This window comes from Macrobrachium rosenbergii, chromosome 55, assembly GCF_040412425.1.
Source record: "Macrobrachium rosenbergii isolate ZJJX-2024 chromosome 55, ASM4041242v1, whole genome shotgun sequence".
In the NCBI taxonomy this organism is placed as follows: domain Eukaryota; kingdom Metazoa; phylum Arthropoda; class Malacostraca; order Decapoda; family Palaemonidae; genus Macrobrachium; species Macrobrachium rosenbergii.
The window spans coordinates 31,028,803-31,046,462 of NC_089795.1; the positions used below are offsets into that span (position 1 = coordinate 31,028,803).

The 17,660-nt window shown below is 35.5% G+C and overlaps 1 protein-coding gene across 13 annotated transcripts in view; it reads right to left on the reverse strand.

The window, feature by feature from the left end:
- Positions 1-17,660, reverse strand: part of shaker (Potassium voltage-gated channel protein Shaker) — a 650,071-nt gene that overhangs the window by 6,182 nt on the left and 626,229 nt on the right. For all 13 annotated transcript variants that reach the window (XR_010852300.1, XM_067099786.1, XM_067099787.1 and 10 more), the window contains 2 exons: positions 16,928-17,118; positions 9,029-9,193 (listed from right to left, as the gene is read on the reverse strand). Coding sequence is in view for 12 of the 13 variants with exons in the window: in XM_067099786.1 (XP_066955887.1) it covers positions 9,036-9,193; positions 16,928-17,118 (349 nt within the window). In the remaining variant the exon portion in view is untranslated. The remainder of the gene's footprint in view (positions 1-9,028; positions 9,194-16,927; positions 17,119-17,660) is intronic.

The window sequence follows — 17,660 nt, forward strand, 5'->3', positions numbered from 1 at the left end:
GTTATGAGTAACGAGTTCTTAGCTCTACTTCGAAATCATCAGATTTTGTAGAACTCGGAAGATGGTTTAATTTTCTGCATATTGGTTACTTCAGGTTATATTTCCCAAAGAAAGTTAATGAAATTATGGACATAAAAAATGGGGGAGAACCATGGGACAAATGCAGACTACAAAAAAGAGAAAAGAGAGGAGCATGGCTTATGTGCAGATCAATTGAGTCTTGAGGGTTAAATGTCAACTTTCTGTACCGATAAATTTTCATAGTACAAGTTTTCTGAACTATCATATTTGTCTAGAATATTTCGCAAGTGACTTAATGTAAGGCCAACTGCGAGGATGTTTCCATGAAACAAAGTATTTTAGCAAATGCTTGTTTAAGAATGCCGAGGTCTAATCTAAAATATTTACGTGATTAACACCTTACTCTTATTCTACAGAATGGTAAGCACATCTTTAATCTTTAAGTAACAAATAATACTTAATATGGCCAGTAATCGATGATAATTATTAATATGATAAAATGAGACATGAGTAAACGAGAATATGCTGAATAGACAGTCGTTTACTAAGGGAACTATATTATTGGGACAGAGATGTGATCCTGAGAATGTTTTAGTATACCAAATCAGTCTGACAGGAATAAAGATCTGACGGAATGACGGTTCCCCTTTACTCTCTCTCTCTCTCTCTCTCTCTTTCATTGGAATCTGTTGAGAAAAATGTAACCTAACGAAGGTCAGAGGTCTCTTGCAACGCTCTTCAATCTCGCGTTTCTTTTCCTGGATCAGGACAGAAGCATGTGATGCTCTTAAATGTGACGTCTTTGGAGATAGGCTAAATAGGGAATAGGACCGGTAATATTTGGAGAGTTGTTAGGTTCGTGAGTCACTCGTCACTGCAGAGACGGCGCTAGTGTTGGGTTGCGTCGCCGGCTAGTGCTGCCATCTGTCGGCCGCTCTCTCACCAACATTCATTATTGATCTCTCAGAACTGGGGGAGCCCCCTCCAATAAATTATTTAAAACATACATGCTTTATTTACCTAAGCATTGCCGTGATGATTTAAGCGTCACAGTTGATAGGATGTTGTATTCAAACTGATATCGAGACGCACACACAAAAAATCTAAAGGGAAAACAAGGAAGAAATAATCTTTTCATGACTCGTTGAAAGCAGTTAGAAAACGAATTCGAGTCGTAAAATGTAGCCTATAGTCAAAGGTACTGAAAGATAAAGAATGATTTTAAAGTACGAATCAAGTCTGCAGTAACGACAAAGTATTGCAAGAAATACCTATACATTCACCCGTGTAATGCTAAATGAAGAATTAATGTTATTGCCACTTGAATAAGCGGTGAAACCCGACGCCTTTCAAATCTGACGAAGAAACGTTCTAACATAAAAACTGAAAACCTTCCTTCACTACTAAATATTCAAGGTCTCTCTCTCTCTCTCTCTCTCTCTCTCTCTCTCTCTCTCTCTCACGCACACACACACACACACACACACTCACGTAATAATAGATATTTGATCTACCAGATAAAGGAAACCATCAACACGATCTTTGTCATCTTTTGCTTAAAAAAAAAACCTTATTTGTGTGAATCCTAATTACAACCCAATTCCAATTATGAAATACCCTCACGATTTATTCTGTATTTATTTACTTTTTGGCATCGTGTTACTCCGTTCCTGGTTCTCTACCTTGGTGTATTTTTTATTTTTTTAAGTTTTATAGTAGAGTTTATTAAAATGTAATGATTCTGTTCTCCCGTTAAGTTCACGTGTAATTAAACGTTGTGTGTTAATGATTATACACACACACACACACACACACACACATACACACATACATATATATATATATATATATATATATATATATATATATATATATATATATATATATATTATATATATATATATATATATTATATAAGGTTAGTCCATTAAACTACACTCTCTTTTGATACCAGCAGTACTCCCATACCTCATATGAATTCATTTAACAAGGACAAATACCTTGGCAGCAGTAGGCTTTACAACCTGGAAAAAGGCTTGTGGAAATGTATATGGGAGAAAGCTAATTTCTGAAATAAAACAGGGTTTATAGAGACATATATTTATATGTATAATTGGGAATGAGAAAATGGCAAAGAAATGTTAGTTTTCTTCTTTAACTGAACAGAATAAAGAGTATAGCATGCTGGTGGTTGGAGGTATATCTGATCATTATTAGGCAGAAATGCAAGTTACAATAAAAGTTTAAGTGGAGTGGAAGGGGTGAAAAAGTGGCTTTAAATATAATAAAAAAAATGTGGGTTCGATGAAGAAAAAAGTAAAGATAGCTTATATGAGGAAAATGGATGAGAAATTGGCTAGAGTTACCGAAACATAAATAGTAGTTATATGGATGGGGTCATAAAGTCAGCAAGAACGCTTTACTTATAGGGGAATAAAAAAAGGGGGGGGGTGAATAAAGCAAGCCGTGGGATGAAGAATTGAGAGGTTTCAAGTGGTGGGGTGAAGAAGTGAGAGGTTTAAAAAAAAAAAAGTATAAGTGTGATTGCATGCGACAACTATTTATGAAAGAATAATTTATTTTACAGAAAAATACGCGAAGAGAGAAAGGACGATAAGCTAGAATAGACTTCAAAATAAAAAGTGAAAATGAAGGGATACTGATTGACAAGAACGCCATTGTGTGTCAAGGAATTAGTGTTTTGAAGATTTGCTGAATGTGGAGGACAGAAAAGACAGAGTTGAATTATAAATAAATGGGAGGTATTATTGTAATTTTGAGAAAGCTCATGAAACTAGTTGCTGAGGAAGCAAGATATGCCAATAAGAGGTTTAGAGATTAGAACACCTCAATGTTTTAATGACAAATGATATGCTAAGTTGCAGTTGTGAAAATGTGATGAGTGGCTAACTAAGGTGTGAAGGTTTTCAAAGGAATAGTCAACAGGCCTAATTAGCATTTGTAAAAGAATAAATGGGATAGAGGAGACTGAATGAATTATAGTTCCCTAACTTTACTAGGTATACCAGGGAAGACTGAGAAAATAACAAGACTGATAGGTGACGAACAATGTAGACGCAGAGTGGGAGTGTGTGTACATGGATCAAGTGTCTGTTCAGAAACACGTATGTAAGAAGAAAACAAATGAATGTGGCATACATGGACCTACCACAAGGTTATGACTGAACGAACAGAAATGCAATATGAAGGCTGTTGAGGGCGTATGGCATAGCAAACAAGCTCTTGTGAGGTATTAATAATTTTAATCATGAAAGCAAAGTAGACCAAAGAGTGACTATGTTGGAGTGAAAGTGTATCTGAAACAAGGATGTGTCATGTTTCCAAGGCTGTTTAATATTTTTTGCATATGGATGGAGTCAGAGGTTGAACATTATGCATATGTGCAATGACGTGGGATAAGAACGTGGGTTCTTAATGGTGTGGAATGTTAGGTGTTGCCAGATGATAACACAATGCTTTGGGTAATGAAGGTAAACGTCAGAAACTCGAGTAAGAGTTTGAAAGAGTTTCTAAAAGAAGAAATTTAACAGCAAATGTGAAGAAAAGTAAGATTATGAGCAATGGTGGAAACCAAGATGTCAAAATAGAAGTGTACGAATGGGAATTTGGCAAGGTGAGTGCAAAGATTTGGAAGGGAACTGAAGAGCAGATAGAAACCAATTGGAAATGGAGACTGTAGGTTGAGTGTGAGTGAAAGAAAAAAAGTTAAAGCTGTTGAGAGGCATTATTTACAAGCATATAAAACATAAGAATTTAATTGGTGAGGAATGTGGATATACATAAAATTAGTAGCAAAAAAAGTTAGTATAGGTGAAAGATTAGACTACTGTATTTTGAAATGGCTTGGTCATATAAATGTCCAATAACAGACTGATGAAAAGAACTACAATTTGGAATTGTTTAAGAGTATGTGGAGGGGAAAACCTGGAAAGTGTTAGATAGATTATGTGAAGAGAACTTATCAGGGAGGGAAGTTAATATTTGGGACGCGTCAGTATGATCTTGATAGAGGTGCGTGGAGAAGTGCATGTTTTGAAGTCTGGCACCTGCTGATGAGCCTCCCATGTGGGTGAATGAAGCATTTAATACTGCGGAAGAATTTTGCACCGAGGGTTCTTCCACAGCCCAGCAGGTAAAGTTATCTATATCCTACAGCCAAAAAATACACCACTCATCTCACATAACCAAGATCAGTGGGTTGTGCCCAGTCTACAGCCCACCAGTCCACCCAGTTGTAAACAGGCACCAGCGTCTATAGGGGTTAAGAAGAGGGCATGTGCTAGCAACCTTATCTCTACAGACATTCAGAGAAACAGACAGGCTGTTTACTTCTGCAGCCATTCACCTCAATAGGGAAAAGTGTATGGAGAAAAAAATATTTATGTATATCTATAAATGTACACACACACGCACGTACACACACACACACACACACACACACACACACACACACATATATATATATATATATATATATATATATATATATATATATATATATATATATATATATATCTCGATCTACCACCAACCACTCAACTCAACTGCGAACAGGTACCAGAGTCGGGGTCAAGAAAAGGGCATGTAACTAACCATCTCAACCCTAGGGATTAGCTGGAAATCATAAGCCTCTATCTTTTTGGTGCTTTCCTCCCCCCACCTCCCCTGCCCCTAATCCTATAGGAAAATTTTGTAAGGTGAGAAAAAGGTGTGTATGTATATGTATGTATGTATATATATATATATATATATTATATATATATATATATATATATATATATATATATATATATATATATATATATATATATATAATTTCTACCATATCCTTATTCCCTCAGGAGGGGTTTATGTCAAATAACTGAAGCCTTTCCCTTCTCTGAAAGTCTATATGAACGATGGGAAAGGGTATGTTCCTAAAAGGTGGAGGAGCCTCTCACTCTTAAGGACTGCCACAGTTTGGTAATAAGCGGTACAACCTGGGAGTACCAATGGCCTGGTGATGTAATGCAGCTACAGGCATGGAGTTCCTAGTAAATGGTTGGTGGATTCCATGATGGGAGGAATTCCCGCACTGAGGCAGATGAGCCTCTTCTTCAGCTGCCAATAACAAACACGCATTTTGTTCTTCTAAAACAAAACTGTGAAAGTTTCCAAAGGGGCAGGACTTGGGTTTTTAGTCTCGGGTTTTGTGTGTGTGTGGGCATGAACACTGGAACGACAAAGTGATTGTGTCTTTGGTAGCTAAGGAACTGGCAACACTCATAGCATCAGAACGATCTGGGGGAAAGGATGTCTTAGTGCATGGAAGAATGAGAGTTAAAACGAACATTTAGGGAAAAGTCTGGATCTGTGCCTGATTGGAAGCACCAGAATGCAAGGAAGATATGGATGGATGATGGGGTGTGTTTAGATGGTTCGACAAGCTGCTGATGAGCCTTCTCTCTCTCTCTCGTAAATTTAAAAAAAGTGTATATACATATATATATATATATATATATATATATATATATATATATATATATATATATATATATATATATATATATATATAAAGAGAGAGATGTAGTGTAGTGAAGTTATTCAAGACGGTGGTAAATGGATTAGAATAATGTGGTTAATTTGGTGTTCATCACGGATCAGCCCTGTGACCTAAATTCAATGTTCATCATAGCATTGCAGCAAGCTATCTAGGAATCTAGAAAGAAAGGCTCTTGGAAACTGCTGCATAGTGTTGATCTAGTGTCAACATAGAAATGCTTAAAAGACGGAATATTGACAAGGAAAACCTAACAATCCAGTGCTAGTTTTTTGATGGCCAAAAGGGGGAAGTGATCGAGGTGGGGCACCATGATAAGGTATTACGAGAGCGTAAGAATAAAATAGCAATTGCGTAGATGAGGTGGAAAGAGACTACAAATATTGGTAAAAATTAAATAAAAGCTTATCATGCCTGCATAAGACTTAAAATGAACTAGACAGCGGAAACGTGGGCACTGGCAAAGAAAAGAGAGGATATTTTCACAAGGTGTATCAGTAGAAAGGTACGATTTGTGGAAGGTATAATGTGATGATTATACGACTGAAACAGAAGTGGCGAGGAGATATGGTGTTCAGGGACAGAAAAATGGAATAACACAAAGATTGAGACGATCTCCACATACCATGAGAAGGGATGAGAAACAGTTATTCAGGAAAGCAGTAGAAATGGAAGGGAGACGAGCTAAGACCTGTAGAAAGGTCAGTAAGTTATGAAAAAGTGGCAAATATGAAGATCCACACGAGATTGAAAGTCAGGGGTAACGTTCATGAGAAGGAAGCTGAGAAGTCTCACTTCATGTTAAACACCTCCGTGGCTTGCTTAAAAACGTTAATGTTGACAATATATATTATATATATATATACACACATACATACATATATATACTATATAGATATATATATATATATATATATACATATATATATATATATATATATATATATATATATATATATATATATATATATATATATATATATATATGCATTATATATATACACACAGGGAAGTCGTATTATGTGATATATATAATATATATATCTATGTGTGTGTGCATAATTGTACTCATAATGCCAAAAATGACCATAATATAATACAGAGGGTCGAGGCAGAAAGTCTCAACCATACTACATCATCTCACTTGTTAACCCATCCAACTACTTACATCTTGTTCTTCTTGTCTTTTAGCTGTCCTCTTTCTGTATCCTAAACAGTTATTTCCTCACGCTTTCTCAAATTTACATCCGCTCCTTACTCTTGCATCATTTACATTTGCTTCTCCTCTATCCACCACATCCAGCATTTCTTCGCAATACTTTTCTCGTGACACACACACAAATCACCAGACATCATCTCTCCATCTTTACACCATGACCGACTCTGCTCATTTACTTTGATCTCTGTCACTATTTCCCCAAGTACAACCTCTTTTCTCCCTCAACTGCCTGTTCAGAATCATCCCTACACTGATTTTGCCAAATGTCTTCTTGACTACTTTATTTATCATATTTTATACCTGTAAATGACCTTTTCTTCTGTCACGTAACTGCAACTATTATAAATGCCACTTATACAATATTATATCCTGCATGTTGAGTAAAGTTGCGTTGCCCATGAACTGTGAGGTTTTTGTTTTTGGTTAATAAGACCTTTTGATTGTATGGACTCTTTACAGGGAAAATCACGACTGTTTTGATTCTTGCTCATTACGGAAAAATACTTCAATGGCTCTTGTTCACTGAAAAATATATTGTATGAGCTCTTGTTCGTGCGAAAATATTCGGGCTCTTACTAACTAGGGTGAGGTCTTGCTTAATCAATATATCATGACAGTATGAACTCTTGTTTACTGGAAAAAAGACGATTGTATCCCTTCTTATTCATACGACTGCATGAACTCTTGCTTATCAGAAAACATGCAACTGTATCTCATCCCTTATTCGAAAGAAATTATACGACTGTGTGAACTTTTGCTTATTGAAAAAAAAAAAATACTACTTTAACCCCTCTTTTTCAAAGGAAATTATACAGCTGCATGAACTCTTGCTTTTCAGAAAAAATGCAACTAAACAGGCCCTTACTAAATGGAAAAACATGACCAAATTTTAATAAACTACAACAATACATTTATAAACTCTTGCACATTGAAATATGAACAGCCGTGCGAGATCCTAATAAAAAAAAAGACTACTGGTTCTTGCCTACTGGAAAAATACGACCACATGAACTTTAGTATAGTGGTCACTGTAGGGGAGCAATATCGTCAGTGCACCTCGTGGTACACTAGAGGCGGGGTCCCTTCTGCCCCTAGCTGCAACCCGTCATTCCTTATACTGTGCCTCCATTCATATTCTCTTTCTTCCACCTTACTTTTCACTCCCTCCTAACAATAGTTTCATAGTTATGCGAGATTTTCCTCCTTTACAACCTTTTTACTCTCAATTTCCCTTTCAGCGCTGAATGACCTCATAAGTCCCAGTGCTTGGCCTCCGGCCTAAATATTATATTCCATTCCATTTGTACAGTGGAAAATAAAAAAAAATGCGACTATATAGCCAGTTGATAGGGAAAAAATACTACGTATAGGCTCTTGCTTTCCGAAAAGAAAAAATATTGGGAAAAATTTCTACATAAATGTAATAATATTTTTTCTTAAATAAATTATCTTGGGATGCTGATCTTAGTTTGATCCAAAAAAGCCAAGTTTCCTTGGATCCCATTTCTATACATATACTGTAAATACAAGCGCTTGACAGATTTTAATGAAATGGTTGTCAAAATCCTAATCTAACAGTGATATTGCGAAATAACTTTTTTTTTTCTTTTACATAACACGAATATGAATATGAAAAAATACCGTTAAACAACGTGACAAATCATAAAAAAATAAGCATAACTTCATATCATTTTGCAAAAAACGAAATAAATAAACTCATCCATTACAATTTACGTAATAAGCAATCGCTCAAAAAACAATAGGCATTTACAATGACGTTACAAGTTCTGAAAAAGAATTTCCAACAATAAAAAGAGGCCACAACATTATCAGGCATTTCATAAAATAACAGAAAAAATATATATAGTGGTTCTTGGGAATTTTTAGAGAACGCAGGAGAACACACACACACAGATTATTAGATAGATATATAAATATATATGTGTATGTATTATATATATATATATATATATATATATATATATATATATATATATATATATATATATATATATATATATATATATATATATATATATATATATATATATATATATATATATATATATATATATATATATATATATATATATATATATATATTTACGTCCATCCATTGCCAATTTCTTAGAAAAGGACTATACAAAGAAATTTTGTAGGAATTGTTCAGGAGAGAGAAAAAGGAAAGAAAGAGGGTAAAAGAGAAAAAATGAGCCGCCAATACTTACACAAGTGTCAGACGTCAGTTTCGATACTCATAGCATTTATGTTATTGTTGTGGCGCGGGTTGCAGTTCTGCTTTTTACTAAGGTCGTGTTGCAAAAGGATTCCTTCCTCCAGCTCCATGATGTCGGAGGAGGACTCAGACAAGGAGTCCTTCTTCAAGTGCTGGCCTGAAAGACAACGAAAATTAATTCTAAAATCCATCAATATCCGAAGTATTCCTCACTCTTGTTTGCCTTTCATATTAATTGTTATATCTGAAGCGTACTTACTGCATTTTGAGACAGCGGTAAAGCATACCGTATTATGCCAAGACCAATCGATCTTTCCATTACTTGAGTTCACTATCTTTAGTTAAATAGAATAACCTCCAGTATATCATTCAATAAGGTAGTAAGATTCTCTCTCTCTCTCTCTCTCTCTCTCTCTCTCTCTCTTCTCTCTCTCTCTCTCTCTGTTCCTGAAGCAAATGACCAAAAGACCCATGTTTATTAACAAAGAGTAACAGTTTTAAGCTATCTAGAGAAACTGGCATGGTAATGAATAGAAAAGTGCCCATATCTTCGAGCTTTTCAAAACAGTCAGACCGAAGCCTGCTGAATATTTGATCTATTAATTCATATAATGCTACAAAATCTTCGATAATCATAGACCAGGATACCCCGATTCCAGCTGAAATTAAAACTGATCAAACATTCAGATGCAAAAGATTGTTTCATTGAATTATGTGATATTTCCACGGTTTTGGTGATAACACAGGGCTCAAAATCCATTATAATGCATGGTTAATTTCTTTTATCGTTTTATACATTATTGCCTCAGGACTAAATTCAGTAACTATTCTCTGAGAAATATGGGAGTCATTTTATTCATATCTACTATAACGGCAACATTCAATCATTCGCTCCTTAGAAATATTAATGTCCCAATAATGTTGAATAGAAAGTAGATTGTAAACCTAAAAAAATGTGAGGCTACTTGGCGTTTATTTATTAAAAAATTAGAATACAAAAAGTGACGGCCAGGGCACCTAGCCTGAGATGCAATCGCGTCGGTAGCATCATATATCCTAGACAAGTGCCTTGGGTCCATTCATGTGTATATACAATTATCATCCAAACTTCATGGCCATATAGATTTTCAAGTTAATAAAAATAATACTGTCAACGATTTTTTTACATGTGCAAAAGCAGCAGTGACTATGAAGCGTCCAAAATCAGTTGGCACCTGGCTCTAGGACGGAAAGTCCGCTGAGTTTCAAGTTGTCAAACTAAAATAAATGGCATGCAGGCAGTGCTACAAGTCGGTCCTCAAAGACGCTTTCAAGAAATAAGTTAAAAAATTGAAAGTGCCTCCAGGGGTTTTTCGATTAATAATTCCAGACTAAATGAGTTCAAAGATAACAGTACCTGAAGGTAATGTCAATACACGAATACTTAAGTCACTTGTGTTTTTGTACAATTGTACAATGATATCTGACAAACTTCGGATTATTAGTGAGCCAAGAACGAGGCTCAAATCAACGACAGTCACAAGGGCCACTCACCAAATATGGCTACATTGACTTTTAACGTGTTACTTAAAATATACACTTACAGACAACGTATGTGACATGTGAAATTTGTGAAATTCATATACACAACAAATACAGTAACTTGTCAACTATCCAAAACGCACATACTGAAAGGAATATTACTCAGAATATACTGTTGGGCAAACAGGTATTGTAACACATTCAATCCATCGAGAGAGAATGAAGTGAGATTCATTAAATAAGGAGCCATAAGGCATTCAGAATTACGCTTATTGGGATTTTAATAGAGTCCCGTTAATATTTTAATAAAGAATACATACAGGCATATAATGAACCACATTAATATACTTTTATAGGAATTCTCCACAGTGAACAAAAATAAAATTATCATGACTTGCGGAAGATACTGATGGTGGATAACACCATGGTGCATTGAATGCTGATGATATTTGATTAAAGACCGTAAACGACAGTACAATAGACTGTTAAGACCTTGTGAAAATTAAAATAAAAAATCAAAATGACATTGACACTCGACTAATTTCACTAAGACTGCAGGCAAAGTACTTAAACATTACATGGCAAAAGTAAATACGTGACTGTGTTCCCCAACCTCACGAGAATCTTACAAATTGAAGACTGCAAAATTTTCCCACTGAGCAAGAGGGCAACCTCACCAAGATTCCATGTTAGAAGCCAATTTACTTTCAATTCGCCACATACCAAACACTGCAATCTGAGAGGTAGTTAAATCTAACATTATCTGCCAAGATTCACAAGTGAGAAAAAACAAACCGCAGCAAACCCAACATGATTATCAGCAAAATTTTCATGAGCACTTTGAAGGTTTGGGCAGAGTCTACATAATTATTTGTCGAGGATGAAATCACGAGAAAGCGATAAAAAGTCTGAATCATAACCATTCCTACAGCTATACAGCAGAATAAAATCACATGCATGGCACCAAAGCACTGCCAAATTTACAAATACTTCACGCGGAGTCAAACTGGGTGTGAATTAGAAAGTTAGCTAAACACATCTCTCATTGGAAGACTGGAGTTGGATTGCAACTAGTAAACTTTGAAAGGTAACCAAACCTTCCATGATCAAAGATTAAGAATTCTTGTTGATGCATGACCCGTGTCACACCACACGTTAAAAAACTTTAAAAATGAAATCCAATACTGTGAAAATAAAACCACATACACGTAGGTTTGTATTAGTTCACTTAACTGTATATTAAGAGTCAACTTATGAATATAAAATTAAGAGATACCCAAAGCTATCAATATTGCAGGTGCAGTATTTACGTAACTGTACATCAAGAATCAAATGTAGGACATGAAACAGCAAAAAGTAACCGTCTTAACCAAACTTCCGGTAAAGAATTTATGAATGGAAATAACGATTTGCACGCAGAGCCTGAAGACTTCAAACTTGAAAGCAGATCCTGAAGGTGTTAAGACTCCCTCAAAAATTTTTGCTTCTATATTGTACGGTTTCGAAGGTTACATGGTGGAAAGATAGGTCTGTAGATTCTACCTCTATAACTAGAGGTAACACTTAAAACATTTTAAGTGTTACCGCAATGTACAACGGTAGAGAATTTAATGCAACTCAAGTTTCCGAAATGATTAAGCCAGACATCGTTACTTGGTGATATGCCAAATTATTAAGTTCCTACGTTTGATGAATCTCAGATTACTGCAAATGAACCGCGGCTGAAACGATTCCTTGTCTAAGGAAGTATTGGTGAGGAATAACATAAAGATTCGAATGTAGTTTAAAGGCATATTTGGCAGTTAAATTCAAAACTCATGTATTTCTCATCAAGGAATCTACGCCGGAAGAAATCGTGGGAAAAGACTTGAATAAAATCTCCTGATCTTCTGAAAATGCAATTGTGTTTAGCAGAAAGAGTAACTGTGAAGCCTTTCACTTGAGCAATTGCATGGCCTACGCAGTGTCAAAAAAGCTTGTTCAGCAAGAAAGTTACCCAGGGTGCCGTTCCCAGTTATGTTTGATGCATGGCTACAAAAATTTCATGTTCATTCAGTTTAAGCAATCCCTGGGAGGAGTGCTGGGTACCTAAGCAAATGCAACATGAAGTCAAGAGACTCGAAAAACTAGACAAGTATGTCAAACAAAGATTGATATAAATTTCACAATTATGTTTCGTTTATTATTATTTATTACTCAACTTTATTATTAGTGTCATTAGTCTCATTACACGTATAAATTCTAATTAGTTTGCTAATGTACATGATAATCATCGAATGGAATAGTTCCCGCCCTCGAAGTGAATGGAAATACCAAGATAACTCTTTACTTATGTTGGCCAATTACCTTGTAAACATCATGGTTTTGAATCATCAAAAGTATAGGGCCAGTTAAAATACGGATTTATGTGTTTGTGTACCATGAACCTTTCTCATCAGTCAGTACTGTTCACAATTTGGTGAAATCAATATTTTGATTATTTTTATATTATGATGTTTTTCATCCTTCCCCTTGAAATGATGTTTTTCATCCTTCACCCTTGCCCATCGTCTTTCTCTTTCTCTCTGCATGTTTCTTGCAGAGGGAGAGAGAGAGAGAGAGAGAATCAGTAATCGTATTTACTTTATTCAACTTACAGGTCTTGTACGTTAACAATTTTCACATGATTTGAAGAATTTGGTGAAATCAATATTCTGATTATTTTTATATAATGATGTTTTTCATCCTTCCTATTGAAATGATGTTTTTCATCCTTCACCCTTGCCCATCGTCTTTCTCATTCTCTCTGCATGTTTCTTGCAGAGAGAGAGAGAGACAGAGAGAGAATCAATAATTGTATTTACTTTATTCAACTTACAGGTCTTGTACGTTAACAATTTTCACATGATTTGAAGAACATAAAGTTGGGAAACTGAAAAGCGTACATTTTCATTCGTGGCCTTTTCCCTCTGTAAAATGAACGCGTATTACGCGTATTAAAAGGATAGCATTTCAAGTCAGCGAAGTTTACGTAAATCCATGATGTCATGGCTGATAATATTTACTCACTGAATGGACTCCACAGCAATAATTCTTTGATTTGTGAAATCGAAAATGAAAAGTCAGTTAGGAATTCCACAATGGTATTCAAATATCAACAAGAATTCAAAATCGTTACATTGACACTGTGAGCCTAACAATCAGAATTGGGTTACACAATAAACTATAAAACTTTAAATTGTTTTATGATTTGGCGTACTTTATAAGAGACTAAACTAATATTAGTGTGGTCAGAAGAAACTAACCGGGGAAATGCGAAGACAAAGCAGAATTACATCACAAAACGTGTTTGACCTTAAAGAAATCATATACTCCAGAACACATGACGAATTTTCTAAAATGCTGAGTACAACACTTTGAATTGGGAATACCTCTTTTCTTTAATGTAGATATAAAACCTGTCCACTTATATTTTATGATTTCTTCGATATTTGTGGATGAAATCATTCCACAATTTTACCTTTCTAAAAAGGTGCTTTCTTTTCTAATTGGGTACTTTTGTTTGGGACCATATCATTATTCTTCGTTGTTTACCTTGCCTAATTATATTTTATCACAGCTACAGCAAATTGCTGAAAACAATTAAAAATTATTTATTTATTAATGCAATATTTTCATGGTACTGTACTATCTAGCATTATTGTTGAAACAAAAATATAGCTCCATCTCAGGCTTCAATTTCTTTGTAAAGTTATGTAGAGATGACAATTTGAATCCAAATACCACTGCCACCAATATTCCTACCTAGTCCCGATTGTATTAGTTGCTTTCTTAAATACTATGGCGTTTGTTTTCACGCTCAAGTGTCATCCGATTTCAGTGCCAGTATTTTGTGAGGATAGCTGCTGTACAGTATATGACGATGGTGAATTACTTTACTACAATTTACTAGTTTTATACCACTTACTACTTCTCTGATACAAAATGATTGTGTCTGTTCATCCCTGGATTGCTAGATGCACTGAACAACCTCTTCCTTCGCGTATGCTTTCTGGGACTGGTGGGAATATGTGCAACGTCATTCATGTTGGAGGAGCAATCACTAGTGACTTACGATGCTGCCTTACACTAAGACGGAACCAAATAGCAGACATTTTCAAACCACGTAACTTATGGAGTCAGAATTTTTCTTACACCCTTTCCTCGAAAAGTTTCTACATATTTAGTACAAACTCCTCTGATATTGTTTTATCCCCACTAGTATAGCAATCTAGTATGCATTGTGGGTCTTGCTTTGAGCGCCAGAATAGCCATGACTTTTTATAATTGGTTTTCTGAGTTGCTGACTTCGCTCATGAGATCCTCAGCAGATATTGCTTATTTCTCGCATAGTTTCAACATTCGATATATTCTATCATTCGTGCTTTTCATTTAACCTTTGATATTAATTAAACAAAATAATGTCCAATACAGTTGTCTTTGTTTAAAGAATGGAGGTATTTTAACTAGCACCCTAAGGCAATAAACCTCCGAGGGCATTCTTTTTTTATTAAAAAAAAAACTTCTTTTAGAAGGTGAATCTTTATCTATCCCACCAGCATTGCAAACTCAAGGGGGAAAGGGGGAATGACTACAGCAGACCTATGATTTTTGTTTTTGGAACTGACGGTAAATATTAGCATCCGATGTTACTGGAGCTAATGTTGCTCACCACCCACAAGTTACAAAGATCGGCTGCGGATAATTATTGTAATTCTTCCCCTCCAATTCCCGGGATCTCTCCTCCCAATCCTCCAAAAAGAGAAACTTTAGAATTCGTTTTCCTCTCTTGTAAAACTGGGAGCCTGCCTGCGATGAGTTTTACGAAATGGATTTTTTTTAACCTATTGTTACAACATATGTTTATTGTAACCCAAATAATGATGACATTATATAAAATTGTCTGTTGGAGATGCGCTTGCATAATCTGTTGACACTAAAGCATCATCAGAGTTCCTGATTAGCTTAGCAGCTTTGATCTGGAATTTTTGCCCATCTTTGGATTTTTCCAGCTGTTCGGGGAGTCACTTCACTTCGCTGGTAATACAGAGGATTTAGTCCTACGAGAGAGGATTTAAAGCAAGCCGATAAAGTATTCAGAGAGTGATAAAGATAAGAGCCGAGAGTAACGTTTGAGAACAGCGAGAAAGACATAGTGAAGAGAGAGCTTGACCAATTAGGTAGAGTTTTTTCAGCATGATACAAATAATGGAGAGAGAGAGTTTGTGTATTTATAGCAGAACAAATAAATGCCGAGAACAGTGCTTGGAGAGAAAGTGTTAGTAATGAGAGAACGCTTGATAGATGCAGTAGAGAGAGGGAGATAGTTTAAGAAAATACAAGTACATGGAGGGAAAGAGGAGAATATTTATAGTGAACTCAAAACGAGTAAATGGAGAGAAAAAGAGTCGACGTATTTATAGTGAACGTCAAAGTAGTAACTGCAGAGAGAGAGAGAGAGAGAGAGAGAGAGAGAGAGAGAGAGAGAGAGAGAGAGAGAGAGAGAGAGGCTATTTATAGTAGAACAAATAAAAATTAAATAACGAGAATTGTGCTAGGACAAACAGTAGTAAAACTGAAAGAAACATTCCAGCGGAGAGAGAGAGAGAGAGAGAGAGAGAGAGAGAGAGAGAGAGAGAGAGAGAGAGAGAGAGAGAGAGAGAGATTCCTTCTTGGTTTTCTGATGTTTCAACGCCAAAAAGATATTTTAAATATATTATTGAGAGAGAGAGAGAGAGAGAGAGAGAGAGAGAGAGAGAGAGAGAGAGAGAGAGAGAGGCTAGTTATAGTAAAACAAATGAAAAATAAATAACGAGAATTGTGCTTGGACAAATAGTAGTAGTAGTAGTGAGAGAAACATCCCAGCGGTAAGAGAGAGAGAGAGAGAGAGAGAGAGAGAGAGAGAGAGAGAGAGAGAGAGAGAGAGAGATTCCCTTCATGATTTTCTGATGTTTCGACAACAAAAAATATGTTTTAAATATATTAACGACGGTCACCTTTAAACCATTTAACAATAGACAAAGAATAGTTTGAACGCAACTCCAATCTTCCATTTTAAACACATGACAATACTAATATTCATTAACAAATGCACACCTGAAATTCATATAATAATGTGATAATAATGTTTTATTGAAAAATTCATTACACCTAAATATATAGTTACAAATGAAAAATTAAAGCCTTAACTCCCACCGAGACTAGTGATTAGAGACAGTGTAAAATAGAGAGAATGCAATTACATAAAAGCTAAACAGTAAATGCTTAAAGTAGTTCAGAGAGAGAGAGAGAGAGAGAGAGAGAGAGAGAGAGAGAGAGAGAGAGAGACGCAATGATTTAAAATTTTACTTACCAACAGTGCCAGGTAAGTACGGACAACTGGTGACGTGGTTGAAGTTTTGACTTTGCATCTCTTCTTGGTCGGTTTCCCGATGGTAGAAGTAATTGAAGTTTGACACAATAACGGGTACTGGAAGGGCGATCGTAAGCACACCAGCGATGGCGCATAGTGACCCAACAATCTTACCCCACACACCCACAGGCCTGCAGGGCAAGATAGTGTTACAATGGGAAACAATAGGAAGGTCACGTTAAACAAAACGCAGAAATGCCGGAAGCTTTCTCTTTCACTCGAAACGCGACTTGGGCATGACCCATTCCCTAAATCTCTTTTTTACTTATGATCAGGACTTGGGTGGGTTGCGTAAAGATCTGTTTTGGATAGACAAAACAGATCCTCGATTTCACTGTTTCCAACTAAGCTTCGAGTGATGACAATTTCAAGATATTTATCATATCCAAGACAAGCTTGCGGTCAAAGAAAACGCTTAACGACATTTCTGATGTACGGTATTGGGTGAAAACATAGATTTTCTAGCTTATATAGTTTCATTATCTATTAAATATACTGTGTAAATGATATAAAATGTACAAGGTGGTACAAAATAACAATAACTTATCTTTAAACTCTATGCTTTCAAAAAAACAGAAAACTATCATTTTAACACGTTACAATTAAGTTTCGGTGCTAATTAGGAAGGCAAATACAAAGAAAGTATTGTAACTATGATTGAACTAATTTAAAA